Genomic DNA, 27,019 nt, shown 5'->3' on the forward strand with positions numbered 1-27,019 from the left:
GCCGGGCGGGCGGAGCCGCGCGGGGCCGGGCCGGGCCGGGCCGGGCTGCGGGGGCGCTGCTGAGCCGCGCCGGGCGGAGCCGAGCCGAGCCGAGCCCAACCGAGCTGAGCTCAGCCGAGCCGAGCTCAGCGGAGCCGGGCCCGCCATGGCCATCGCGCACATCGCCACCGAGTACGTGTTCTCCGACTTCTTGCTGAAGGAGCCGCCGGAGACGCGGTACAAGGGGCTGCGGCTGGAGCTGGCGCTGGACAAGATCGTCACTTGCATCGTCGTGGGGCTGCCGCTGCTCCTCATCTCCCTCGCTTTCGCCCAGGAGGTCTCCATCGGTAACCGGCCGCCCCGAAGTCGTCCGTGTGTCTCCCCCCGGCGCCTCCCGCGGCGGACAAAGGGCTCGGCGGGGCGGGGGCGGGAGCGGTGCGGAGCTCCGGCGGGGGGGGGCGGGGGCAGCGCTCCGTGGGGGCTCAGCTGGGAGCTGCCCGGAGGGGTTTCCACTCGGGGGTAGGGAGGAAGGCGCCTTGGGGCCGCGGGGGGGGCGCAGGAGGGAGAGCAGCTCCCTGGGAGAGCATCCCTGGCAGCAGGCGGGGCCGCCGTGCAATCTTGCCCAGGTATGCTGGGCATCCTGGCTGGCCTTCCCGCTCTTGCCCACGCCTCCCTGGGATATTCCCTAACCGCTGTCATTCTCTTAATGTCAGTCTCAACCTTCTGAGCAAGAGCCCTCCCAGCTCAGCTGCTGCATCTTCTCCTGTGGGTGTGATTTAAGGAGAGCAGTGGAGCCATGCCGCTGCTCTTTTGTTTCCCAACGCCTTGAGCATGAGCGACCTGCCGAGCTCTGCCTCAAAAACCGCCCGTGTGTGGCGATTCCCGGCGCCTGGAGTGCTCTGCAATAAGATCTCGCTATCATTCAGCAGGTGTCAGGGATCTGTGACAAGGAAAGGGGCTCTCGGACCTCAGCATTTGGACTGTGGGTGGCTCAGTTGCATATTGAGGCTGGTCACCTGCTCCTCGGATGCGAGGCAGGATGGGCAGTGGAAGTGCTCTCCAAAGCTTTCCCCTGCTTTGCTTTTGCAGCTCTTCCAGTTCAACTTCTGGTGTGACGCAGTAGGTGAAGCTATGCTTTACCGGAGAATGGCCAAGTTCCCTAATTATTTTGCTATCTTCTTTTTTCCCCATCCCCAAGTTACAGCAGTGCTTGTGCAGCAGTCTAGTAGCCATCCCCTCTCAGAGTCTGAAACGGTGAGGAGACTTTTAAATCCAAAAAACAAGGACTTGTAACTCGGGGGCTCACTTATAAAATCTGTTTGCTTATAAGAATTGTTCTGCATTTAAATAACACTATGTGAACAAGGGTTTCAAAGATAAATAAGCAGGACTGACCATTTTGAGACAGGAGTGAATCACAGGACTTCAACCCTTTCAGAAACAGTTTGATTTGCTGCATGTACCTGTTTATTGGCATTCAGTATTGTATACCTGAGATACATCACCTATAGGTTTGAGTCAAGTGAATGTCAAGAGAGTGGAAGCTGGAATGGGACTGTGAATTAGTGGTGAATCTGTGCAAAAACGTCATGCATAGCATTAATCAGATAGCAGACTGCTTAAGAGAGAAGGTGCCCCAGACTGCTGTATTCACATCTAGCTACACACCTATTGCAGCAGATGTGGTTTTGACCCAAAGCGCTGTGGCCTGCAATAATCGTGCAGAGGAGTCAAGGGCGATGGGGCTGGGAATACCAAGACCAGATCCAAGCCCTGTGGCAGCTCTGGTCAATCAGAGCCTGGATGGATACAGCAGTATTTCTGTCATCTAACCTGCTGCTTTTTGTTTTAGATCTACTGATATGTGCACATTTCTTCCTCTTAAAGCAATGAAAAAGAGGGCTTGCACTTACTGGCTTGTATATGGGCCCCTTAGTACTTCTTCCTTCTGCTTCTCCTCTAAAAGTGCTGGATCCAGTTTGAAACAGCATCTGTGTATCAAGGTCTCTTTTATGAGCTCTACCAGGAGTATTTCTTTCATTTTTCTTCTTTACATAAAGCTCCAACATGCAGTTGAATTGCAGTCTGGTAAAGTGTGCCTTTCTTTTGGATGACTTAAGTTCTCATCTTTGCTAATCAAACATCTGGGCCTCAGTGCATGCTATATATAACATATTTAAGTACTAAACTAATTCAAACTGAATCAGTGACTGCAGTAGATTCATAAAGCAAGAACTAGAATGCATGCTACATCTTGCATGTGCTTTATTTTGGTATGATCCTGAGACCTTTTAGAAGAAATCATGTGGTTTAAAACCAAGCTTTTTTATTTGAAAAACAAATATGAAAATAACTATGAGAAATATGCCAGGCGCCCGGCATGAGTAAAACTACACCACGTGGTTTGAATACAGAAAGTGATACTATATCAGCTGTGCTGCTGTTATGGCTGTCACCTATTTGCTGCACAGTCCTGCAGTTAGCAGGCTGGCAGTTTATGGGAGATCCTGATTTCCTGTTTTCATTAGGGCTTTTTGGGGGATAGAAAGGGTCTTGGGGGCTGGATATGCCTGGTTCTGTGAGCACTAATGTTCAGCCAGTGATATCAAATAGAAAGCAAGTATTGTTTTCAAACACTTCCTGTTACAATTGTGCTTGGAAAAAGCTCAGGAGTGCTAAACTGAGAGAAAATGGTAGGGTCCCTTTTTGGACTGAAGAGGAACAACACGGAATCAGAAGTGGTTGTGAAAGTGGTAGGTGAGTCACAACATGGAAATATTTCTGCCTCCAGGTATGAAAATTGAACACTGTTTCCAAAAATGAATGGGCAGATCCTATTTCTGTTGGGAAAATTGCATTCTTCCCACCTGAAATTCTCTTGGCTCCTTGGGCTGTCACCTTCCTTCCCTTCCCACTCTGCTTTGCTGGTTCATTGCAGCGCGGTGTCAGATAACTGCAGTTTTCCTCCTACATGCGGTTGCTTTAATTGTGCAAAATTATGAAGATGTTTATGAAGGCCATGGAGGTTTTCTGAAGCTGCCAAATAACTTTTACTTTTGATAAAAGTTTCAGGAAATAAATGATATTCCAGTTGGGTATCACAGAGGATTTGTCTGCAGGAGGCATGGAAAACACAGCTGCTGTGCTCAGCCAGCGATCACTGCTGAAACTCTCGGGGTTAGTGTCTGCAACACAGCTCGGCATCCTTCAGAGGCAAGAGGACAACTAATCTAAGTTTCTTCTTGGTTATATTCTTGGTTATTCATGGTCAGCTGCAGGTTTGTGATGATTTTAGGCTGGTTCTGATAGTGCTTAGCTGTGATTGAGCTGTTCTCTGCCAGCCCTGGGAAGCTTTGCTGCTTGAAATCCTGCACCTGTTATCTCTTTACAGCTAGACCTTGCTATATGTATTTTTCTTATCATTTTATACTGGGAAGTTGAAAATGGAAATAACAACAGGTTTGTGAGGATTTGAACAGTGTTGTGTATGGTTCTATTACTTATATTATGGCCTTGTTTTATTTCCCAGTATTACTTAGCAGTTCTTAGGGTAAAGGTAGTACAGTAAGAGAAACCATACAAATAAGGCTATATCACCCATCCCTCTTAGAAAAAGGGGGAAAAAAAAAAGATAGGGGCACCCTCAGCACTGTATGAAACTTCTACTGATTCTGTGGTTATCTGTGTCATTTTTCCTTAACCGTGTTTTTAATAAAGGTAGCTTTGAGCCAGGATTGAGGTTCCAGTTTTTAAACTCTGTGTGTATATATTATGAGATATGCTTTCTTATCATAAACAGCTGAAAACATAAATATTTTTTACCAAGACACTGCTTGTTGCAGGATACTGGACCCCTAAGCAGGTACAGACAGTTGAGCAGAGATGAAATCAAAACAAGCTGCTTAATTTTTGCGGAGGCTTGTTTCCAAGGTAGTTCTGGGAAAGAGTGGCTGCCTTGGGCTGTAGCTGAAAGAACAGCAGATGTGAGACCTGTCCAGTCGACATCAAGTATTTGCATCTTTTCCCATAGGAAGGGAACAGGGAATTGCTCATACATGCTTGAGCCCAGCGGCTGCTTGTCACCAAATGGTATTGTTTGACCTTCTCTATACCGCAGGCTTTCCGGCACCGCTGTGCAGCGGGCAGCGTGTGCCAGCTGCATTCACCATGGCTTCGCGTGGGAGGTGATGGCTGGGAAGGGAGATGGTGACAAAGGGAGAGAGCTGGAGTGGGAAGAAGGCAATCATGTGGTGGTGACCAACAGTCCTTACTACAGGCTAGGTCTGGGCACTGGCTGTATACGGCTCAGACGTTGCTAGTATAGAATCATGGAATGATGGAATGGTTTGGGTTGGAAGGGACCTTCAAAGATCTTGTAGTTCCAACCCCCTGCCATGGGCAGGGACACCTTCCACTAGATCAGGTTGCTCAAATCTCTATCCAGCCTGGCCTTGAACACTTCCAGGGAGGGGGCATCCAGAACTTCTCGGGGCAACCTGTTCCAGTATCTCACCACCCTCACAGTAAAGAATTTCTTCCTAATATCTAATCTAAATCTACCCTTTCTCAGTTTAAAATTGTTACCCCTTGTCCTATCAGTACACTCCCTGATAAAGATGAATTAATTAATCTTGGTTTAGCATCTCTGTTTATTTTGTGATATTACAAATCACCTTGGAAACCAGAAACCATCATGTGTTAAGTAAAGACACCTAAGAAACTTGCGTGTAATCAACGTGAAGGTCTGGGTAGTGCTATTGGCTTGTCAGTTGTGGCAGGATGGTGGGTTAGGAAGTGCCTGATCACGGACCAACCCACAGCATCTGCATGAATCTGTCAAAATGAAGATTTGCTGCACTAAAAAAAGTCTTATTTCTCTCTGATGGTCTGTGATGCATCTTACCTCCTTGCTAGAGGGTGCACAAAGATGGGAAAGTAGAGTCTTGCCCTATGTTCTACACACCATGGGGTTAATGTCCCCATTGACTACTTTGGGCTTTCCCAGTGGTGACAACCCTCCCCTGCCCTGCTCAATTTCCACCTAATTCCTGGGAGGGCTTTTCCCCAATTTGTTTGTTTTAGTTCCCACCCTGAGCGGGCTGCCTGTGGGATTGGAGGTGCTTTGGCCAGCAGAAAACACAGGGTGAAGGGTGTTAGTGGGGAACTCTGGGTGCTGCACCCGAACAGCTTCTGTGGGTGCCACGGGGGCAGCAGTACCTACCTGCAGCATACCTTATTTTACATCCAGCTGGGCCCATATCTCTCTGTACAGGTTAATCATGTTTCTCAGTCATGAGAATCAAATGGGGGAATAAAACCCAATTGTGAGACTAAATAATAACAAATATACCAAGAAATAGTTTTAACTCTTGGATAATGGGCTTTTCCTCTCCTGCTACGCTGTCGCTGGCCCTCCCTGCTGATGTCCCTCTCCCTTCGCATTCACAAGTTGCTGGGGAGGCTTTTGGGAAATAATCCTGTCTTGTGACTTCCGCAAGGCTGGGGGCTAAAGTTAAGTTGGGTGTAATTAGGCCAAAGACTATTACTATGGCAGCTGCTAGCTGAGAGCTTGAAAAGCATCTCCAAGGTCTGCTGAAGCAGGCAGTGTGCTAATAGTCGATGTTTGCACATATTACATGGTACTCTGAAAAACGGGGCATTAATGACAGGATAGGATCAGTCTGGAGCAGCCAGACAAGCTGAGAACTTCAAAGCATCTTTCGTTAGGGGTGCAGACCCTGGAGAACAGCACATATGATGTGCTGCTCTTTGGCATATAAGGAGTACTCAGTAAATAGCAGAAATTACCAGCATCAGGAACAGGCCTGCCTGGGGAGCCAGGACAAACTTGTAAAAACACTTTAATGTCAAGTCTAAATTGTCTTTGGGTGAACTTCTTTAGCTGTTGGTGAAGAGAGTTTTTTTCCATTTAACTTCTACAGAGCCTACAAACGTAGGTTTACATTTACTACAGAAATGATGGTAGGCTGCTTTTGGTGCCAGAATTAATTTAAAAAGCATCATGGCCCTCTGGTGTTGCCTGAGATTTGGGGTACCATCAACCTTGGCAGTGGAGCCAGATGGTCATCGCCACTGTCTTGAGATGTTTCTTCTTCAGGTGAAGGGAAACTTTTTTTTTGTTTTCCTTAAATCTCACTGGTGGGAATTTCATTCACAAGATTTTTTCCTGTGAATCAAAAACCCTATTCCTCTGAAGGCAATGCTTGATAAATATCCAGCTGTTTTCCCGCTGCATGATTTTGAGACTTCTCTGAGGGATAACTGGCAGCCCCACGGAGAGGGAAAGGTACTTGCTGGCTTCTCTGACCCACTCCATTTAAACATTGCATCACCTGAGCTTTACACTCTGCTACTACTCCATTGCCAAAGTAAACCTCAGGAAACAGGTTCTTTTCTCCAGTGCACCCATTTGTGCCTCTCCATACCTCCTTCTTAAACATAGTGTTTATTCTGTTTCACCCAACCTGCAATTTTGGTCCATGAGAAGCATCCATAAATCTCATAATATCACTCCTTCTGGTCTGCTTTTAATGCATGTTTGCACACCCACACATACAGTTGCTTCTTCTTTGGCATGCATTGAGACATCTTTTTTCATATTTTAAAGTCTCTTTTAATGTTGGGGTGGAGGATGCGCATTGGATGGTGCCTGGCAGTCTGTATATTGTGTATGTGTGCCTTGATTTTCTTGTTTGTGGGTTTTTCTTTAGTGACTGCTAGTGTGGATAATTCTTGCTAGATAAAATCAGGTGTTTGGGTAGTGTGGCTAGTTCATTTTTCCCTGTGGAAAATTATAGTAGTAATTAATGGCTAAGTTTTCATCCAAGCTTATGCAAATCTTTTTCCAGCTATTGCAGTGTATTAGAAACCAAATATTTACTTACTGAAGGTTTAATCTTGTCAACTTCAACCACCTGATCCTGGTTAAGGAAAAATGGTTCAGTGTATGATTAACATTGATTTGTGAAGTACTCTCTGTTAGTTGTTGTTTCTTAATTAGATGTTTAAGTCAGAAAAGGGGTGTTAAGCCACTGGGGAGGAAACCAGTCCAGCTTGCTGGGTTTATGCTCTCTCTGGTAAGGGATGCAGCCAGAGGATGCTGAGCCCTCTGCTTGTCCCAGCTTGTGCCCCAGCAAAGCAGCTGGGTACTGAACAGGGACTCTCTCCTTCAGACTTGAGGTTTTCCTTGGGATTCTGGGAGTTTATTTTTGTAGGTAGGCTTCTTTTTTGGAAGGCGTCTACAGGGGCACTAGGGTGGGAATCGCAGAAGTGACTTGTATCTTGCTCATTTAGCATCAATACCAAAATTTCTACTTCCGTTTGGGCAAAATGAGCTGGAGTAGGCCCACTGCTTGTATCTCAACCCTGAGAAGTCCCAGCTGGGATTGGGGCATTTTCTTTTAGATACCTGATGACAGATCCTTCCTAAAAGAGCTTGCAAGACTTAGGCAAAGTCAGTGAAAAGGTGTTACCAGGGCACAGGATCTCCACCTGTGGGCAGCCCCATGCCAGTTTTTACAGTGCTGTATAGTAGCTGCAGAGAAGCCAGTTGCAGAAGAAAAGGATTTTCCTGGTACAGACATGGAGGAGATAGCTGGGGGCTTGTTGGCAGAGCACGCGTGAAGACATGCCGCAGCTGGGTGGGGTGACAGCTCAGCCTTGCTGCTTGGTGGCTGTGGTGACTTGGGCTTTACTCTTCAATCGGTTGCATACCTGCAAGTAATTCCTGCCATCAGCGACCAACTCCATCTGATAATCTTAATTCACTTGCAAAAGTGAGTTTTTATCATACATACACACCTGTTGCTGCCTTAAGTTTCTGCAGCTCTTTTGGGTGGTCTCTCTTTAGGGCAACCACAGTAAGTAACATTTTTTTAATCCTTATTTGTATGCAAAAGTGTAAGTCAAATCCCCATCACTCCCCCTCCGAAGTTGATGTAATACCAGGGAATGTTTTAAAAAAAAATGCATTGCCAAGTGTAATGATAACTTGGCCAAAGACTGTTGTGGCAACTGCTTAATGAATACAGTAGTTTATTTTTCCTCATCCTCTCACTGTCTATTTTATCTCCCTGTTGTTATGGGCTTGGCTGATGCTTGTCTTTCCCCTTCTATTACTTGTGGGAGCAAAGGAAGAGGAATGGTTTCATGTCATGAGAGGCTGTTCCTTTGATACAAGAAAACTATTAGGCTTTCATAAACTAGACATGTGCATGTATGTGTGCACAGTGGGTCTGTGGAAGGTGTTTGGCCCTTTGCCTAATTTCTCCTCTAATAGAAATTACAGATTTTCTTTTTAACTTCCTCCAGAATAGCCCAACATAAAGTAAATTATCTATATAGCTTTATTACCATTACTTCTTTGGAGGGGGGAAGGAAGGAAAAAACCACGGAAGATTGTGACCGTTTTCAGATGCATTTAATAATCTGTGTTCTGTGTAGATTATGCACAAAACCAACCTCTCCATTTAAGCTTTAACATTACCACGGTTAGTGAAGAGTTGTGATTTACATTAACAAGTGTTTAAAACCAAGACTGCAAAAAGCTAATTAAAAAGCAGTGCAATAACCTGAGCATCCTCAGCTTCTGCTTGATGTCAAGTTCTATCTGCTTGACTCCCAAGTCAAGTTGTCAAAGGTTTCCAACATCCCTGCTGAAACCCCGGGGGTAAGAAGAGCCAGGTTCACTGCTCTGCTGCCCCACTGGCATTGCTGTAGCTATTCTGGTATGCAGTTGTGCACGTAACTGTTCGGAGAAGGAGACTGTCTTTTTCCTCACGAATTTAAACACTTCACCTTCAGTGTTTTCCCACCTGTTAGCAAGAATGAACACATGGAATGTGTTTCTTGTTGCAGACCCACAGTTATCAATAGGACAAAGAATCTTTCTGAACACTCCTATTGCTCACCCTTTGAGAGGGTTGTTTGTTTGCTGCTTCACACTGGGCATAGCCAGCAGCAGATTTGTTAAGTGATGAGAGCAGAGCATAAATGGTCCCTATCCAGTGGAGAACAGACACTCCAATTGCCTGCTCTCTCTTTTTTTTCCTGCAGTGTATTATTTCTTGAGCTTCCACAGCTAATGGAAATTCTCTAGAGAGCAGAAATTCCCAAAGCTTTGGGAGAGAGCAAGTGCTTGTCTGGTGCCAACTTTGCTAAATCATGTGAGCTTTCGTTTGATAAACAGTAATTTGTTTTCCATAAGGGAGGCTTGTGAGAGGTCAAACCATGTATTTATGATACTAGCCTTAGAAATAATTATAACAGTGACTCATAAGGAAAGGCTTTTATTCATAATGCTCCTTGACTATGCTATGTTGTTGAAAGGCTATACAAGTTACAAGGCAAAGGTGGTCGACTCCTTTTACAAAGGTTACAAAGGAAGTTTTTCTCTAAAAGCTAAACCAGCAAAAAGGCATGAATGATACAATCTTATACAAAATACTTTTTCCCCTGTAAAGCACACAGCGATGCCATTAGCACTACTTTTGATTAGCATATTATGAAAAAAAAAAAGTAGCAATATTTTGTCCCTCTTGCTATTTCGATATTGGTGTTGTGTTGGAGGAAGTGTTGGAGGTTGCTCGTGGAAGAGGGATGAGGGAAGAGCCATCTCCACTTTGTGTAATCATTTGGTGAAACAGCTAACCTGTTTCAAATTTAGGAAATGTTGAAACACTGGAAATGTGTGGGGTTTTTTTGCTTTCACTACCAAAGCTTCAGAAAGAAAATCAAAACCCCTTGTCCTGTTTTAGTAGCTTTCATCCAAGGAGCCACTGATACTCCACATCCAAAAACCACTCTTTGTCATTGAGGTGTGCTGCAGAAAGACTCAACTGGTGCCTGTAGAGCAGGATATTACTAAAAGCTCATGTGCAGTCTCAGAGGCAGATGAAACAGCAGTACCAAACTGAGCCAAACTTGCACTTTCATCACTGTAAGGGTAGCAGGAATGGTGTCTGGGTCTTGTTTCAATAAGTGTGTAAGTGGTAGGTTGTGCATTTGGGAAACACAGCAGCATGACAGTATGTGATGGTAGATGTTTCCTCGGGAAACCAGCCTTATCTGATCACACTTTATATCTGCTGGTTCCCCTTTGGCCAACCTGAATCAAGTGCAAGCAAGAGAGACAGGTCTTGGAGGTCATGTTTCCCCCCAAAACTTAAGAAAATTGGCCTAAAAGGCAGGTGCTTCTAATACACTGTCTCAACTCTTAGGAGACATCAGAGAATCCCTGTGGGAGATTAACTGTTTGAGTGCAGTGGGAATTCTGTGACTCTCCTCCCTGCAGAGCTACTGTGTCTCATTTGTTTGCTTAACCTAATAGCTTTGGATACCACGAAATCCCAAGTGTAAGCTCTTCTTCCTAAACTTGATTTCTTTTTTTTTTTTTTTCTGATCTTCTGAGGACATGATAACTTTTGCTTTGTTTTCCCAGGTGCTCAGATTAGCTGTTTTGCACCCAGCTCCTTCTCCTGGCGACAGGCTGCTTACGTGGAGTCCTACTGCTGGGCGGCTGTGCAGCAGAAGCAACCATCCCAGAGCAACTTAGAAAACATTCCCCTGTGGCTGCATAAAGTATGTACAAATCTGCAGAAATTATCCCCATGTAGAAGCCTGCCTTTGCCTTGCTTTTCTTGCTGCTCTCCTCTGTTATAGTCTTTGGCTTTGACTTAACTCTCTATTTTTAAAGAGAATGTTTTCTTTCCTTTATTTCCAAAGAGGGTAGTACTAGAGAAGGTATTTTCTGCTTTTAAATAAAGGGTCTGTTGTACTATAACAACAAATATCACCAGTTATCTGATACAAGAGGAATGTTAATGTTGCTGTGTTGCCCTGGAGCTGAGTGCCTCACCTGGCTTTAGCCAGGAACTATTTTAAAATCAGGATACAAGATAGAACAACTGCCAGATACAAAGCTTGTATCAAAAGATTACTTTAGGAAAACAGGATAGTAAAAACATTTCGGTTTTTTTATTGTATTACACTTGGCCAATTTTGCATGGAGAGGAACTCACGGCAGATAGGCATTTTGGGAGAGATGAAATTCATTGCTGGTACCAACAGGTTTCCCATGTCTTCAGTGTGCTCTTCTGAGCTTCCAGAGGCAGAAGATTTGCTCCCTTGCAAACTGTGAGCTGGCTTTCGCTGCTCCAGGTAAAGCATCATCATACTGAATGCACAGTGAGAGGCTTATTTTATGGTTAAAAAAATGCAGTAGGTACTAAGATACTTGAGCTGTCTCAAAACAGTTAGCTGAGGTTTGGCAGGAGTTACAAACTCTGAGTAAATGCCATGCCAGTGCCTCAAGCTGACTCAACGCGAGAGGCAGCGTCACCCTGCTTGGGCAGTGCTGATACCAAAGAAAGAAATGTTGTTGGAGTGCTGCAGATTTAGGGTGTTGTGTGCTGCCTTCCCCAGCCCTTTCACTACTTGCCGCAGCAAATAAGCCCCCTGGCACCTGGGAGCAGAGGAGAACCTGGTATTAGAGGGAGCTCAGGTCTGGGACCTGCAGCATCTGTATTTCTGAGTTTTGCTGGTGTATCCCATATCCTCAGCTTTTATTATTCAGTCAGCTTGTGGTATCTCCTCTGAAAGACTATTCAGGGCTGTCTTTGATTCACTTGCTGACTCAAATCACTAACAGTAAGTATTTACTGCTGCCTTCTCCAGTTAGCTCCACTCATAACCTTGAGCCAACAGTCTTGCGTTTCATGAATATTAAAGCCAGACTTGTTGGTTTCTAGCCTGAACTCTTCCATGCTCAGTTAGTGCTCCACTCCACTTCAGCCAGACCTTCTACAGAGGCCAGTCGAAGCTGCTGGGACATTTCGCAATGCAGGCAGCTTGCATGCGTGGAAACTCCACCTGCAAACCTGGATACGTTGCTGCCCTTTTCTCTTGAGGGAATCAGTTCTTGTTACCCTGTTTCTTTATGTTGAATTTTATGCCATAGTCACCTGCTGATAGCTGTAAGTCTCCTAGTTTGCCAGCCATGACTAATAGCTTAAGTAGTCATGCTTTTATGATGCAACCCATGTTAATTTGCTGACTGGTGCTGTCTCAGGAACTGATACAGGGCCCTTCTTCCCACAGTTCCTCTATGATAGCTTAATGGCATGTGATATTTCCTTGTAAATGCCCTGCAGACTGGCTGCAAGAAGTGTGTCTGAACAGTTGAGTCAGAGCTTGTAGCAGAGGGTGCGTGCCTCGTCTTAACCTCCTAAATCCATGCTTAAGTTTCCTGCCCTTCCACTGAGCTGGGCACTAGGAGCTGCAGATGCTGTTTGGAGGCCAGATTAATTAATATCCTTCTGCTGGTTGTTCATCAACTTCCATGTTAACAAGTTTCCAGGACAAGGAGCGGTGTTACAGCTATTAACACTGACCATTAGTTCCCACTGTGGTGGGAACACCTGAAGGTGTTTCGCTGTTGTTTGCAGGCGGGGCCAACAGCTGTTGGCTGCACTGCTGGGTCCCTTGCCATGGGGGCTGATTGCTTCTGCAGGAACCAGGCTTCGTTGTCTCTCTGTTCAGGCTGTGTGCTGCAAGGTACGTACAACCTCATTGCTCTGCAGGTTTTGGCTAGATAACAGTTTTTAAAATGGGCAGAGCAGAGCCTTTGTGTGAGCACACTGAAGTTAATGAGACAAGGGAGCCTTCCTGAGCTCAGGTGAGAGAAGACTTGACTCTGTAGTGCAGAGGCAGTGATGCATGTAGAGGGACAGCAGGGATCGTTAGGCCCAGTTTTTCTTAAGACAGCATTTGAGGCTTTTTTCCTGCTTTCTGAGCAGCAGTACATTTATTTGCAAAGCATCTCAGGTGCTTTCTTACACTGTGACTTAGTATCTCACTATATTGGCATGCTAGGATGCTCCATAAGAAATGCTTAAGTTGGCATTAGGTTATGATTTTGGGGGGATTGAAGTTGTAGGCCCCAGTTCCTGATTGAAATGGATGGATTTCCTTATGGCATGTTTCCTGTGCTCTGTCAGAAGTGCTGACAAAGATTTGTATCCTAGGACAGTGCTCATCATGGTATAGAGTGGAAGTAGGACTGTGTAGCTCTTGGTGAAAAAGCCAACTTGAAGCAACTTGCCCTGGTTTTGTTCTAGGCATCTGTTTGCTCTGAAGGATTATCAAATCCAGGTTGCATTACAGAAGAACTGAAACCTTCCAGTTTCCCTCCTATTTCAGAGTACAAGTTTGCACTGGGACTTTTGGTTTTTTGATCAGTACAGTGTATGTTTAATTTTGGGCAACCCCAGAAGTTTGAGCACCTTTGCCTGTTGTCCTTTCTGCTCTGGGAAATCTCTCCCAACACTTGAATTTATCAGTTTGGAAACTTTTTTTGGAGTGGAGAGGAGGAGCGTGCTTCAACTTTCTGGGTTCCCTGCCTCTCTAGTGGTCTTTGCACTCTGAGAGGGTGCCCAGGGCCTCGCTCCTTGGGGAACAGGATTTCTGAAATTTCCAGTGATCCTGGAATAACTCTTCGCACCCTTAGCAGAAAGCAAAGTGAGTTGTGTACTCAAGTGCACAATTCAAAAAACAAACTACCTGCAGATAGATAAATGGAAAGAAACGACATTGGTATGTCCTGCATATATTCTTAGTTTAATGCTCAGATTTCCTCTTTGTCAGTGAAAAAGCTAACAAAATGCTTATATGGTTGAGTCCTCTGACAAGACTTGTCTTCAAGTTTGTCACTGATGAAACGTAGTCTGGTTGGGCTTTGCTCTTCTGTTGTCTCTGTTTTCTTCTGGGGTTTTCCATTCAGGCTTAATTCCTTCAAGAGGTTTCTTGTATCTGAAGTGTCAGATCAAAGATATTGGTTTCTAAAGATGAGTGGGAAAGAGAGACAAACAGTGCTGCTGTGGGATGGAAGAGTCATATATGTGCTTGCTCTGTGCAGATAGTTTGCTGCTTGTCCCTAAAGATGAGTGCTCCACCTGACCACTTATTTTGACAAAAACTTAGCTTGATCCTTAACTGGAATAGAAACAGTCTTTTGGCCATTGTGAGTGGGCAGTTCTTGCAGTCCACTGGAAGAAGAGACTGCACTGCAAAGCCTTTTTAATCCATAGTGCAGAGAAATTTTTTAAGCTGTATCAAACCAAAGTAACAGGTGGGGTAAAAAAGGTCACGTATGGTTTGAGATTCACTTTCAGATCTGGAGGCAGGATAATATCTCAACTACATGGCAACCTTCAGAATGATGAGTCATTTATAGCTCACATTTCTGCTCTGAAAACCAATGAAACATCTCCCATCAACAAAAACAGGAATAGGATCATATCCAGAGGGAGCTTAATACCTTTGCTTCTGGAAACATGTCATTGCTGTCGTTAGCCTGTTTGGGGGCTGGTGCCTTTGCTTAGGCTCTTCATGGTGCCATATAGAAATTTGGAACTGAAGTAGTAGTTACATGATCTTACTTTTTAATGAGAAACATTTTCATCCCGAGTGAAGACACTTCAGTGCTTCCTTCTTTGTTGACTACTGTATGCCACTGAATTTTTTATCTGAATGTAGATGTTTACAAATTCTGATAAGACGGAGTTGTTTTGGAAAATACACATTCAGTTTGTGCAAGTAATCTTCATGAGGGAAGCAAATGCAGGGGCTTGAATAAATGTTCATGACTTCCAAAGAGTTCAGTGTGTTAAATAGCTTTCTAGAGTTTGGATTGCATGCATGCAGGTTATTTTTCTGGTCCTCTTTTCATCTTTGACTGCCCTATGGGATGGTTTTGGCTGGGATAGAGTTATTTTCTTCACTGTAGCTGGTATACTGTGTTTTGGATTTTAGTATGAGAATGTTTTTCATTCTATTATTGTTGTTATTATTATTATTACTACTATTACTGGTTTGTTGTTTGTTGGGTTTTTTTTTTTAAATTATTAGACTGTTCTTATCTCAACCCACGTGCTTTCTTACTTTTGCTCTTCTGACTCTCTCCCCCATCCCACTGGGGTGGGGAGAGTGAGCGAGCGGCTTTGCGGTGCTTAGTTGCTGACTGAGGCTAAACCATGACAGGAGTACAGCCATGAGATACAGAGAAGCACTAATTCTACAGTTCCCATTTCAGTTACTTGTTGCAGAGCAGTGGTGTTGAACACCCACAACTTTAGCCTGGAGGAAGGAATCCTTCTCTGCACAGACTTCTGCTCAGATATAGGCGTGGATCTCAGTGCCTCATCAATACTTGTTAACATGGGCTTCAGCGGTTTCTCATGTTGAATTGTCAGACATACCCTGCTGAGGAATCAGGTGCTCTTGGCTCTCAGGAGTAAGAGTATAGCCTGTAACGCCTGTCAAGCGAAATGACCTGCAGGAGTATAGAACAAGGGGCAGTTGACCTCTTGGATTCCTAGTGCTCTGTTTCCTTGGGAGCTTGCTGTCCCACCCAGTGTGCCATCAGACTAAGGGACAAGTGAACCTGCTTCTATCATCTTTAGCTTTCAGGAGCTCAGTAATACTTAGCAGAAAACATACAGGGGACTCTAGTTTGAGTCCCTGGTACGTATGCTACTAGTTTGTCTGTCTCATGCTGAATACTAATCTTACCTAGATACCTATGCCTAGTACCTTCCAAAAACTTGGATTAGCCTAGCTGAAGCTTTGCTATTCTGTTTTTGAGTGGGAGACTCATTGGGTCTTTGTCCTTTTCTCCTTGCAGCTGGGTGGAAATGAAGACATCCAGGTTGAAGCATGGTATTATACCCCTGAATGCATTTTCACTAATAAAGTTCAGAAAGAAGCATTTTGCACCGTAGGATTTTCTATCTGTTCTAATATATCTGTTCTAATCTGCTTTCAGAGGACCTTTCTTCAGTTATGTAGTCTCATACCATCTTAAATCCAACATTATGAACTTGCTCTTGAAAAAGGACTTGATAACTAGACAGCAAAGGAAAAACTGAGTTTTACTTGTAGGGCAATATCTTCCTCTGGCTTATCTTTGACAGTATAGTTCTTGAAGTCAGTGACACTTCCCATTTAACTTAAATACTACTAACTATCCAAGACTGAAGTAGCATTTCCTCCTTGTGTATTTGGTGCCTTGGAAGTAAATACATAAAAAATAAAAGAAAGGCGCATGGCACATGCTCATCTGTGTATGAATACCATGGAGTCCTCTTCTTAGAATGGGAAATCATGATGTGTGACTGTAAAATGTAGTCAGATGAGCTGGATAATCCGAGTCTATTGCTCAGAAACCTAGGACTCATGCCAGATGACTTTGCATTTTCACTTCTGCCTGTTGGTTCAAGGCCTTAAATTTTAGTGATTCAGAACAATCTGCTAGTTATCTAAGCCTACTGTTAACAAATAGAACAAGCGTATCTTTCATTTTTAAAAAAGCCAGAATCCGAGAAGGATGGAGTCGTGCATCAAGTGCTGTGGAAGGGCTGACAAATACAGGCTTTTGTTTCCAAACAAAAAGAGCTGGACTAATGGTCACGCTGCTGCTCTGGTTTTGAGACCATTCAGAAAAGAGCTGCATAGTGTTTTCTCATGCTGCTATAAGCTACAGCTTTGGGAGTGATGAGAGCTTGGTGAGGGCAAGCCCAGTAAACGCATGGCAAATGTGCCTTTGCCCCAGAGTTGTGATGCTGCTGGGTGAAAAGGCAGTGGTAAAGGAGTCGGGGAGAGGAGAAAGGTGGAAGGGAAGATGGCAGAGTCTGGTCTTCATAAGACAATGGTCTTTAATGAGGCAGGGGAGATGGCTGGGATTGGAGGAGGTCTGGGGCAGAGCAACAGGGCTGATGCTAATGTGCTACACAAATGCAGAACATGCCCACAGTCTTTTTCTAGGTATAAAGGAAGAGATGGGGACTGGGACAACGGAGTTTTTGGGCTGTGACTTCAGTGTGTCAACTTGTCTCTTGCCACATGTCTTGTAGGCCTCAGGGTAAAGAGATCTGAAGGATTAATTGGATACTGCTGGTGGTGTTTCCAGTTTTGAGGGTCAGAAAGGGAATTAATAAATCCTCTGACGCCTGTAAAATTTCAAATGAGTGAGTAGTAAAGCCAAATGGTATAAACCAACGTAAGAATCTTTGGCCACTCCTTACTAAATCAGATGTTTCTTTGTTGATCTTTCTGCTCCTGGCATCAGTGGAAAGGTGCTAAGAGGTGTATGACACAGAAGGATGTGAGGTCAAACAGGCTTTGCAGCAATCTTGTACAAGCTGGCATTTGTTAAGGCCTATGGAAAAGGTGTTGCAGCAGCTTAGAGGAGCTTAGATAAATTTAAGCTGTGTTTGTAGATAGGTAATTTCTGCATAGTACAGAATTCGGAGGACTGAGAGGGCCTGGCTGTGAAACATAAAGCTTTGGGTAGACCAAGGCATCCAGGACTTTGACCTGAGAGACTCAGTGGCATTGTCCACGGAGATAAATATGAAGGGCAGGTTCTTGAGCTGTTGGGTTTGAGTTGATGAGATGTCTATGAAAACACATGGGACATACCAGAGCTTTATATCTCAATTGGAAAGGATAGATCTGGAAAAAACCCAGATAATCTGAGGTTTTCTGCTGTGTAGAAAGAGGGAAGAGAGGAGGTAGCAAAGGCGGAGCTCTGCACAGTTTCTACAGACTGCTGGGGGTAGGGGAAAGATCATATCAAGGGTGCAGCAAGTAGAGCTGAGAGCTGGGAGGTGACAGCCATTAAGGGAGTGTGTTTGAGAGAATCGACTTGCTCAATTTGGTCAAAAGCAGTTAGCAGTTCAGAGGGAAGAGCATCACCCATACTGAAGGGATGTCTTGGCAGCTGGCGTAGGTAAGAGTTCTGGAAGGAAGGAATTCCTGGTGGTGACTATAGACAATCCATTTGGTGAGCATGGTTTAGTGATGCAGAAGTTAGATTTGGTGGCAGAAGAGCAGTCCCCAGCAATTCCAGGAGATCAGAAGGAATCCCCTGGATCCCTCTGGCTTGTGAAGTCAGTCCCCCGCAGTTGAGAGGGGACAGGCCACAGCTATGACACAGCAACAGGGGTTGATGCTTGTTCCTTGCTGATGAGGAAGAGCTACCTCTAGTGGGATGTACGGTATAATTACAGTCAACTCTGTTAACTAGGTTTATGAAACAATCTTGTTACTGGTTAGCCCATTCCTGCAGGATTTGTTTCACTTTTAAAGGTGAGCCTTTCTTGAAGTTTTCTTCCTTGAGGACTTACCTAGAGATTGAAGTGATTTTGGCCAAGTTCGGTTGTGTTGCTACTGAGCAGAAATGGTTAAAGTATGAAATTATAAGAAGGGTTGCAAGGGAAAGCTGACATTTAAATACAGCATTCTCTGTCTTCTGTAGCTATTTAGTGCTTTTCATGGCTGTCTTACTGTGTGTTCACAAATTTCTGCTGTGACTCCTATGTAGAGAATGTGCACATCCAGAATTATGGTTTGTATCACATCAATTACTGATGCAGTTCCTTTAAGAAATCAGATTTTTATTATGTGTTAATACGTCATATGCATTCCTAGTATTAAAAATAATGTAGGATTTGCTTTAATGGTAGGTGATCTTTAGAAGCAGCTTTCCAAATGAAATGTTCAATAACATCAAATTATTTATTTTGTGCATACAAAACTTAAGTCTCCCTTCATTAATGCAAACACAGGTTAACATGTTAATATTGGGTCCAAACTGTCATCTTGTTAAATACCTACAGATGTAAGTGGAGCTGTTCCACTTGCATTGATTAATGACTTCAGTCCAAGTTTCCTCTAAAATTCTCCATTGGGTTTTTCGAAGAATGTGCACGTGTGCATGGCTGTAACATTTAAGATGCCTTAAATCTGTTTCAAGTTTGTTCACCACAACTAATTTAAACTTCCATAGGAACTGATGCTGGATTTAAGTGTGCTTACTATCAGAAGTTGAATGTAATGAGTTAGAGATCAGCCAAATTTGCAGTACATTTTGTTAACTAGTTGCTTGTCTAACTAGATCTTACATCATGTGTCTGTAAGGGTAATGTTATGTATGAATGTACACCTTGAATATAACGTCACAGTAGATAGAAAATGCATTCTTTCCAGCAGCAGAGGGAATCAGAGATTAAATCTCATAGTGAAAAAATCCTACTCGTCGATGACTAGAAGATGGATGGAAAGGCTTCAAGCTGTTGTGTTTTATACCTGCTTCAGCCCTTTCCCTAAGCAACTGGGCCTGTGTAAGGACTCAACTCCTCAGCGCTGCATTAATACCAGACCATCCTGATGTCACGTGTTGGTTTCCATTTAGGAGTTATCTAAAAATATTTAAATACCCTTAAATATTACATCCCTTACAGTCTCTGTATGTCAGGTACTCTGAACACACGTGTGTCTTTGCAGGCAGATGCACTGCTATAAATGGTCTATTCATTAACCTCCTGACAACTAATGGAGAGCAGGAGAGATTTTGCTGGTGTTTGGAACATTTTAGTTGCTATAACCAGTGTTGACATATTTGGGAGGGAAAGTAATATGACACTACCCTCTTCTTCCACTCAGCCACTCAGATAGCTGCTTTGGTTGCCTTTGCTATTTGTTGTTCCCCAGGTTAATGCTGCTTCTCTCAATTCCAGCTCCAGCAGTATGGTTTTGAATATGCAATGAAAATGTTATCAGGATCCTGGTAACTTTAGCCCGCTTTTGTTTTGTTGCTGTTGTTGCAAAGCTCGAAGCAGTAGCAAGGTTACTGGAGCTGTCTGAAAAGAGAATTTGCTTCCCTGCATATCCCCAATAACCACAAAAGTGGGTTTTCCTAAAAGCCAGATTTATAAATAAAATTATATGGAATTTAATAGGCTTATAGGGAACCTAACAGTCTATAGGGAACAACGGTGACTGGCAGCACATTTTATATACAGGTAGAGCCTAATCTGAATTTTTTTCTCCCTTCAGTTCTTCCCATACATCCTTCTGCTCGTCGCTATCCTGCTGTATCTACCATGTTTGTTCTGGCGCTTCACTGCAGCACCTCACCTTTCTTCAGACCTGAAATTTATTATGGAAGAACTTGACAAAGCCTATAACAGGGCAATCAAAGCTGCTAATAGCATCCGTAGTGGAGACCCCAAGGACCCTACTGACCTGGTTCCAGCTGTTAATGAGAACTTCACACAGAGGTAAGATGCTGGGTCTTGGCTTTCTTTGCTCTTTTCCTTAAGCTGTTGACAGTTGTGACACCTGCACTCTCTTAAAAATTTACTGCAAAGGTTTGAATGGTGACCTGACACGCTTTTAAATTCGGTTTAAAAAAAAGAAGACATGGAAATCATTACTGTGGGCACTTGGAGCTGGAACTTATAACTTTCTTTTTTCGAAGAAAACGTTTGATGAGCTCTTCAGATTACTAATTACCTGAGATGTCCTGATTACTTTAGTTTTAGTAGGTGTTAATTAGTTTTACCCACCACAGCATAAGAAAATGGTGGTGGCTACACTCTTCATTTCTCAATGTTCTTGACAGTTGCTTGCATGCTGTGAGCAAAGCCTGTTACTTGTCTTCTCCTGTCCTTTCAGATCTAGGTCTGCAAAGCTTCTGTTTAAAGAAAAACCCAGTAAAAACCAAACGCCAAACCGAACAAAAACAAAAGCCCTTTCTCTCATCAAATTAGTGCACTGTTCTAAACAGATCCAGTTTCTGCTTCATCTAGGTCAGGGTGACTTTCTCCTTGCACATGGGGTTACAAACAATGCAATGGGGATTTAGGTCTGTTCTTTAAAATGCAGAGCTAGGTCTTGACAACTAAAAATCCTTCCAGTGTGCTGTTACTGAACAAATCATTGGGAAGTCTGCTTTTCCTCATGGATTTGCTTACTATACCTGTTTTGTATTGGAAAATAACAACTTTTTTTTTGCTGCAAGGGCAATACTTTTTTTTCCATTTTCCAGTGTTTGAGCTCTTTTGTCTCTTGAGTGGCTTTTCTGTATTTAAGCGTCAATATTCCTCATTTATCTGCTATTCTGTTGCTTTTCTATTCCCTTCAGTAAAACTACCCTTAATTTACCCCAGTAATAGCAAATCCAATCTTGTGTCTATTTTAGAGTACTAAGTTTCTTTGAAATTTGTGGTAGGTGAGTGCTGCAGCATCTGCTTTATGTGATTTGGGGTTTATTTTTTCTCTTTCAGTTTGTGGGAAATATCTGAAAGCTACTTTAAATACCCAATTGTGGAGCAGTACCTGAAGACAAAGAAGAATTCCAAATGCCTAATAATGAAATACATTATCTGCCGTTTAGTCACTCTAGTAATTATTTTCATTGCATGCCTCTACCTGGGCTACTACATTAGCCTCTCATCTTTGAGTGATGAGTTTCTCTGCACTATCAAAACTGGGATCTTAAAGAATGACACAACTGTTCCAGAAGTGGTTCAGTGCAAGCTTATTGCTGTTGGTGTCTTCAAGGTACTCAGCTATATTAACCTGCTAGTCTATCTTCTAGTGATGCCACCAGTAGTGTATGCAATGTTTGTTCCGTGGAGATGGAATTCAGGTATTCTCAAAGTGTATGAAATCCTGCCAACTTTTGATGTTCTGAAACTCAAGTCAAAGTGTTTTGATGACTTAAGCCTTTACCTCCTCTTTCTTGAGGAAAACGTGAGTGAACTTAAATCATTTAAATGCCTCAAAGTGCTGGAGAATATTGCAGCTTCTGAGAAGTTTGATGTCATGCAACTTTTGGTTAACCTTGGTACTATTAAGACAGATACTGTGGATGGGAAGCCAGGGACAGCTGTGTTGAAGAAACCTGTAGAAACAACTACAGAAGACCCGGAAAATAACGCAACAGAGCTACAAGGTAAGGTAACCTGCTCTTTCTTTAAAAAGAAGTGAAGAAATAAACACCACAACAGCACCACATCCAAACCTGCTGGTACAGAAAGATAAGGAATCCATTAAGTCAAAACTTCTTTCATGCAAAACAAAGCACATTTCATCTAGATGTGTATTCCTACCAAAAACATTTAAATATTCTACAAGAAAATGGACCTGCTTAGACCTTGCTATGTTGTCTGCAGTATAACTGCTATAACTTCACATATGTGCCAGAAGATTGTGATGTTGCAAGTCAGTAGCACAGGCTAGACACTGAAGTGTCTTAAGTTGGTGGTCCTTGCTGACACCTCTGCTCCAGCAGTAAGAGGCTTCAGCTGTCTGAACTTGAACTCCTGAAGACCACATGCACAGTAGAAGAGCACTAGATTGGTCTACAGCAGGTTGTGCTTGAAGGAGCTCCAGTGAGAAAGCAGTGATTTCAGGACATTTGTTTTTCAGAGATTAGCTCAAGAGTGTAGTAACTGCTGCTTCTGCTTTTCATTCAGGCTTTGGCAGAAATCTCAGATGAATGTAAAAATAAGTCTGATGCTCAGAAATGCTGCAGGCGGAGGAACAGAAAATGACAGAAGAAGGGAAGTGGGACTGGGACAGTGAATATGCTCCTGTTCCTTCTTAGACAGAGAGAAAGGAAGATTGACTGTGAAATGATTTTTGCCAAAATGGTCTGAATTGATCTGGATTGGTACACCTGTTCTCTGAATATTCCCATCAGTTCCTGGACATGGTTGGCTCTGAGGAATTGCTGTTATATGAGATGTAGTCTTAGATTCTGTGCCAAAAAAAAGTGGTATATCTTAAATGATTCCAATTCCCTCCTCAAGCACAGAATTAGAGAAAAGAAGCCAAATATCCAGGGAGAGGCATAAAGGGATGGAAAAGCTTTCTTCCCATTTGATGTGGGCATGGCTGCTGTCATCGCTGTCCCCAAGAAGCAGCAGGACACCAGTGCCTACATTCCCTGAGTGAAGTAGCTGAGACTCTGTGAGCTGCCTCTTCACAAAGTCCTTCACTCATGGAAGTGAAGATGCTTTAAAACCTTTAGCAGCTGACCTGATTAGGCAAGCACAATGCTGAGGGCAAGTTAAACAACTGTTTCAAAGGCAGGAAAAAAATTAAATCTACTTCCTCTTCAGAAAGCTATGTCCTTCAGAAAGCTCAATAAAAATGAAGCAGCAGCAACCAGAGGGTAACTGTTCCTCTGTACTTTGGTCAAGCAGTTCTGGTAGGCTGAGGTTTGGGGGAAAAGTCAATTTATACAACAAGGGAATTCAGAATAAACAAGCAGAATTATTTTCAAACTAGAAGAAGCACTTCTGGCAGCCAGCTCTAGTACAGTGGTTTGGAGTAATTCTGACAGAAAATAGTTTTGCTCTTAAATGTGTCCCTTTTTGAAATGACAGGTGGGTGGGTTTTGGTAGGAGAATTTAAGAGCCCAACGTGGAGGTCTGTGCTCAAGGAGCTGAAAAAAACTAATAGAAAATTTGACTAACTTTCATCTGAAAGCAGAACTTTTGAGACTGTTTTCATCTCACAAAAACACTTCAATGACTTGTTTTCCTCCAGAGCAGAACAAACTCACGCTTGAAGCTCTGTTAAAATGCGCTGCAGAAAGAATCTGGCATTTCATGACGAGCTCCAGCTGGTGCAGCTCTCTCCTTCTGCCTGGGTGCAGCTGCAGACTTCACTGCCCATCAGCAAAGCTTCGCCCGTGTCTCATTGTCTTTTCTTCTGTCACTAGTGGCATCAGCATGTTTTAATTAGTAACCATGTTAACAAACCAGGGGCAGATGCTGACTCTGGACTGTAAGGGCAGGAGAGGCTGCAGGGCATCCTGCTGCTGGGTGCTGCATCGGGACTGGAGGCTGCTCAGCTCCTCCAGCACAGCACAGGATGGCCGGACTTGCAGCACTGTCTTGGTGGCAGTTCCTTTGTAAACAAGAATATGTCGAGTGGTTTGACGGCCTTTTCACTTCTAAAGGTTTACTTTCTCTTTAGTTTTGACAGACCATGATGCAAGTGGCAGTGCGAGTCAGGGAGAAGATAAAAAACTTCGCCAAAGACTTATAGATTCTTCATGCTGATGCTTCCCTGCTGCAGCAGACAGGAGCTTCATACTGCAGCAGGGCTTCTCCTCTGCCTTCACTGAGGTCAACGCAAGGTGCTGCTCTTCGAATGCAACTGTCTCAATAGCCTGACAATTCTGCAGAGGCCAAACTGGTTTACAGACTACTTGTATTATCATCAGCGATCATGTACCTGAAAAAGCTTGTTGTAGACTTTCATTATTTATTAACAAAAAAACCCCACAAGGAACAGCAAGAACAAAACATTTCTATCGTGAGTAACACATGCCATGCATTGGATGCAATCAAAGCTGGCAACAGCAAAGAGCTAGCACTATACTATACAGGGATGGGAAACATAACCCATGGGTAACATAAAGAGATGGCCATGTTGCATTCTGAAGTGTTGCTCTGCTGGGAGCGGCCATCTCAGTTCTGGGGTTTAAGTGAGGCATCTTGGCACTCGCCCCTGGAGGAGTGTGTTGGGGTGGGTGGGTGTTGGTTTTTTTAATGAGTCTGGTTAATCTGTATCAGGTCATGGCTGGCCACTGATATTGGCTGTGTCTTCACAGGAGAGATATGTTCGGCCTGATGTGTCTTGGTTAGACATCTCAACATTGATGTCTGGGGTTAATTACTTGGCACTAGTGGAACAGAAACTACAAACGGGCTTAGTATAAGGGGGTACTGTAAATGTTAAGGAATTTGAATTTTCTATGTATTCATAAATTAATGATGTCTTAACACTTCTTTTTACAAAATGTAATGATATGTAAGCTAAATGTTAGTTTAATTTTTATTTCTCAACTGTTTTGGTCTTGGACTAACAAATCCGCCTTGGAGTTTGGACTGAAAATCAGTGAAGTTTTTGTAATAGTTTGTAGAAGTTGTATTGTAGTGTTTGCATGTGTGGCATTCGTTTCAAGATGTTTGTAGCATCAAATGCAATATTAGTTGCACTGTTTTCTAAACCCACTTGAGAAGACAGTCTTATTTGTATTACAGTAGCACCTGAGTGCCTCGGCAGAGCCAAGCACCGAATAGCCAAAGTGAGGTAGATATAAACACCGTGAAAGGTTGTTCCCCCCACACACCCCGTGACATAGTTTTAAAGATAAGATGCTGAAGTGGATTGGAACCAACAAAAGAAAGGGGAGCATTTGTAAATTGGAAAACTGTCCTGGTTTGTTATTGGACTGTTATGGGAGAGTAGCATTCAGCTTTAATGTCGTCCCTCCTGCCCAGGAGCTCTACCTTCAATGAACATTAAAATGACCTTTGTCTTGACTTTTAGGTAGAAGGTGAGGTGGGTGGGGGTTTAAGCACCCCAATGGCAGTGTGTATCTTTAGCAAACATTATATGCTCACTTGTTTTTCCATGTTGTCAATATAACTGAAATGTTTTGCTTGTCACCTCTTCTAAGTTGTCTTTTTAGACAAAGTAGGACCTCTGTGATAGGTAGGTAGGACTTCCATTTTCCTGTTCTTCTGTGTCACCCACTGTTGTGTTCTTGACTGTTAGCATTCTCCATATGGCTGAGGATGAGGGGGGAAAAAGAAGTCATTGGTGTTACCATCTTTGCACAGAACTGTTTATGTGCTGCAGCAGATTTCAAAGAGATAGTGCACCTACTTGAATTTGTCACGTGTTGTTAAACAAGTGGATCCTGAAGTGCTGCCATACTATACTTTGGGCTAGTATTACAAGAACTCTTCAGTTATTATATGGCTTTCAGCTAAGACAAGCCTTATTTAAAAGAAAGTCTTTAAAGCCATAGTATTATGCTACCTCTGCATAGGACAGTAGCACAGCTGCAGTCCTAACATCTGTTGCGTTACCAGCAAGAAACAGGGTTTGTGTTGGATACTGGTGATCCAAACGGCTCAATTTTACTGCCAAACTTCTCCCAGCAAACCTACAACCCCTCTGACCTTTTCTAGATTGTTTCTGTCTGGCTGTGATGATGTGTTGCTGATGGCCCTTTATCTGTGGGTAATGCAGATGCACTTTGTGCATTGTGTTTCGAACAAGGAGCTATAGTGCAATACTAAGATTTTGTGATGTGGATGTGTTTGAACTGTTTGATGTAAGTAGAGTTCCCAGTCTTTAAAACTCAAAGTTCCTGAAAGCAACACGTTCATGTTTCATGTTGGATCTGAACCCAACTTTTTACTAATTCCCCTTCTGTATTTAAAAATATGACCTGGTGCAGTAAATGTCTCGTCTTCTAAAGTGTCAACAAAATATGTATCAATTCTTCTTAGTTATTTAAATAAAATCAATTTTGTGAACTACGGCGGCGTAAGTGACTGAAGGTTCTAGGAGCAGTTGCATGTCGCCATCTGAAAATCTGTAGTGCAATACATGAGGTTTGGTGCTAAACCCTGAGGAAACTTTTTGGAAAGTAGTTAAAATTGTGCTCTTTTAACTTTTGTTAATTGTGTTTCTTTTATTTTTTTATCATAAAATCGTAACAGGAACGTGAATTAGTTAAAAAAAATCTATTTAGTCTTTAAAAACTGTTGAGAAAACATCAGCACATGATAAATGGCCTATTTTGTGAGTCACTATCTAAAAATTGGCCACAGTCTCAGCACGTTTGAGCTCTTCAGCTGTATCTTGCTGTTTTAAGATGTGTTTCTGCAGCTGCCCAGCTCAGTTCTACTTATATTTTAGTGGCCCTGCTCCTGATGTATTTTGCCATTTTCAAAAGATGGGTTAAATTCTAATTTAGGTCTTAAGGAAGAGAGTTCATCTTCAGCCTCTTCATCACTACACTCACTCTAGAAAAAGCTACATCCACCTGTCTTTTTTCAAATACCACAGAAAGTAAAATGGCAATGTTAAGATTCAGGTTTACACCATGCCTTACTTTGTCTGACCCTCCTCTCTCCATCACTTGAGTATTTGTAGTTGTCCAAATGCAGGAGAGTTGCAGCTGGCTCCTCTGCATGCTCTTTGCTTTCTAACACTGTTCAATGGCTCTTACCTACCTTGTGAGATTTAAAACTTGTGATATAAACTGCATTATACAGAGAGAGTAAAAATATTCCAGTAGAAGATGGGCTGACTCTAAAAGCAGCTGTACCCCACTGCTTTTCCTCCTCTGGATGTTGTCAGT

General features: G+C 43.2%; 1 protein-coding gene across 1 annotated transcript; it reads left to right on the forward strand.

Annotated features, from left to right (window-relative positions):
* The first annotated feature begins 51 nt into the window (after positions 1-51).
* PANX1 (pannexin 1) lies at positions 52-26,189 on the forward strand. The gene is made up of 5 exons (XM_075081387.1): positions 52-326; positions 10,439-10,578; positions 19,894-20,117; positions 21,126-21,796; positions 23,830-26,189. Exons 1-5 carry the CDS (start codon positions 146-148, stop codon positions 23,913-23,915), a joined length of 1,302 nt encoding a protein of 433 aa, XP_074937488.1. The 5' UTR covers positions 52-145; the 3' UTR covers positions 23,916-26,189.
* Positions 26,190-27,019: the final 830 nt, after the last annotated feature.

Source organism: Phalacrocorax aristotelis, chromosome 1, assembly GCF_949628215.1.
Source record: "Phalacrocorax aristotelis chromosome 1, bGulAri2.1, whole genome shotgun sequence".
Classification (NCBI taxonomy): domain Eukaryota; kingdom Metazoa; phylum Chordata; class Aves; order Suliformes; family Phalacrocoracidae; genus Phalacrocorax; species Phalacrocorax aristotelis.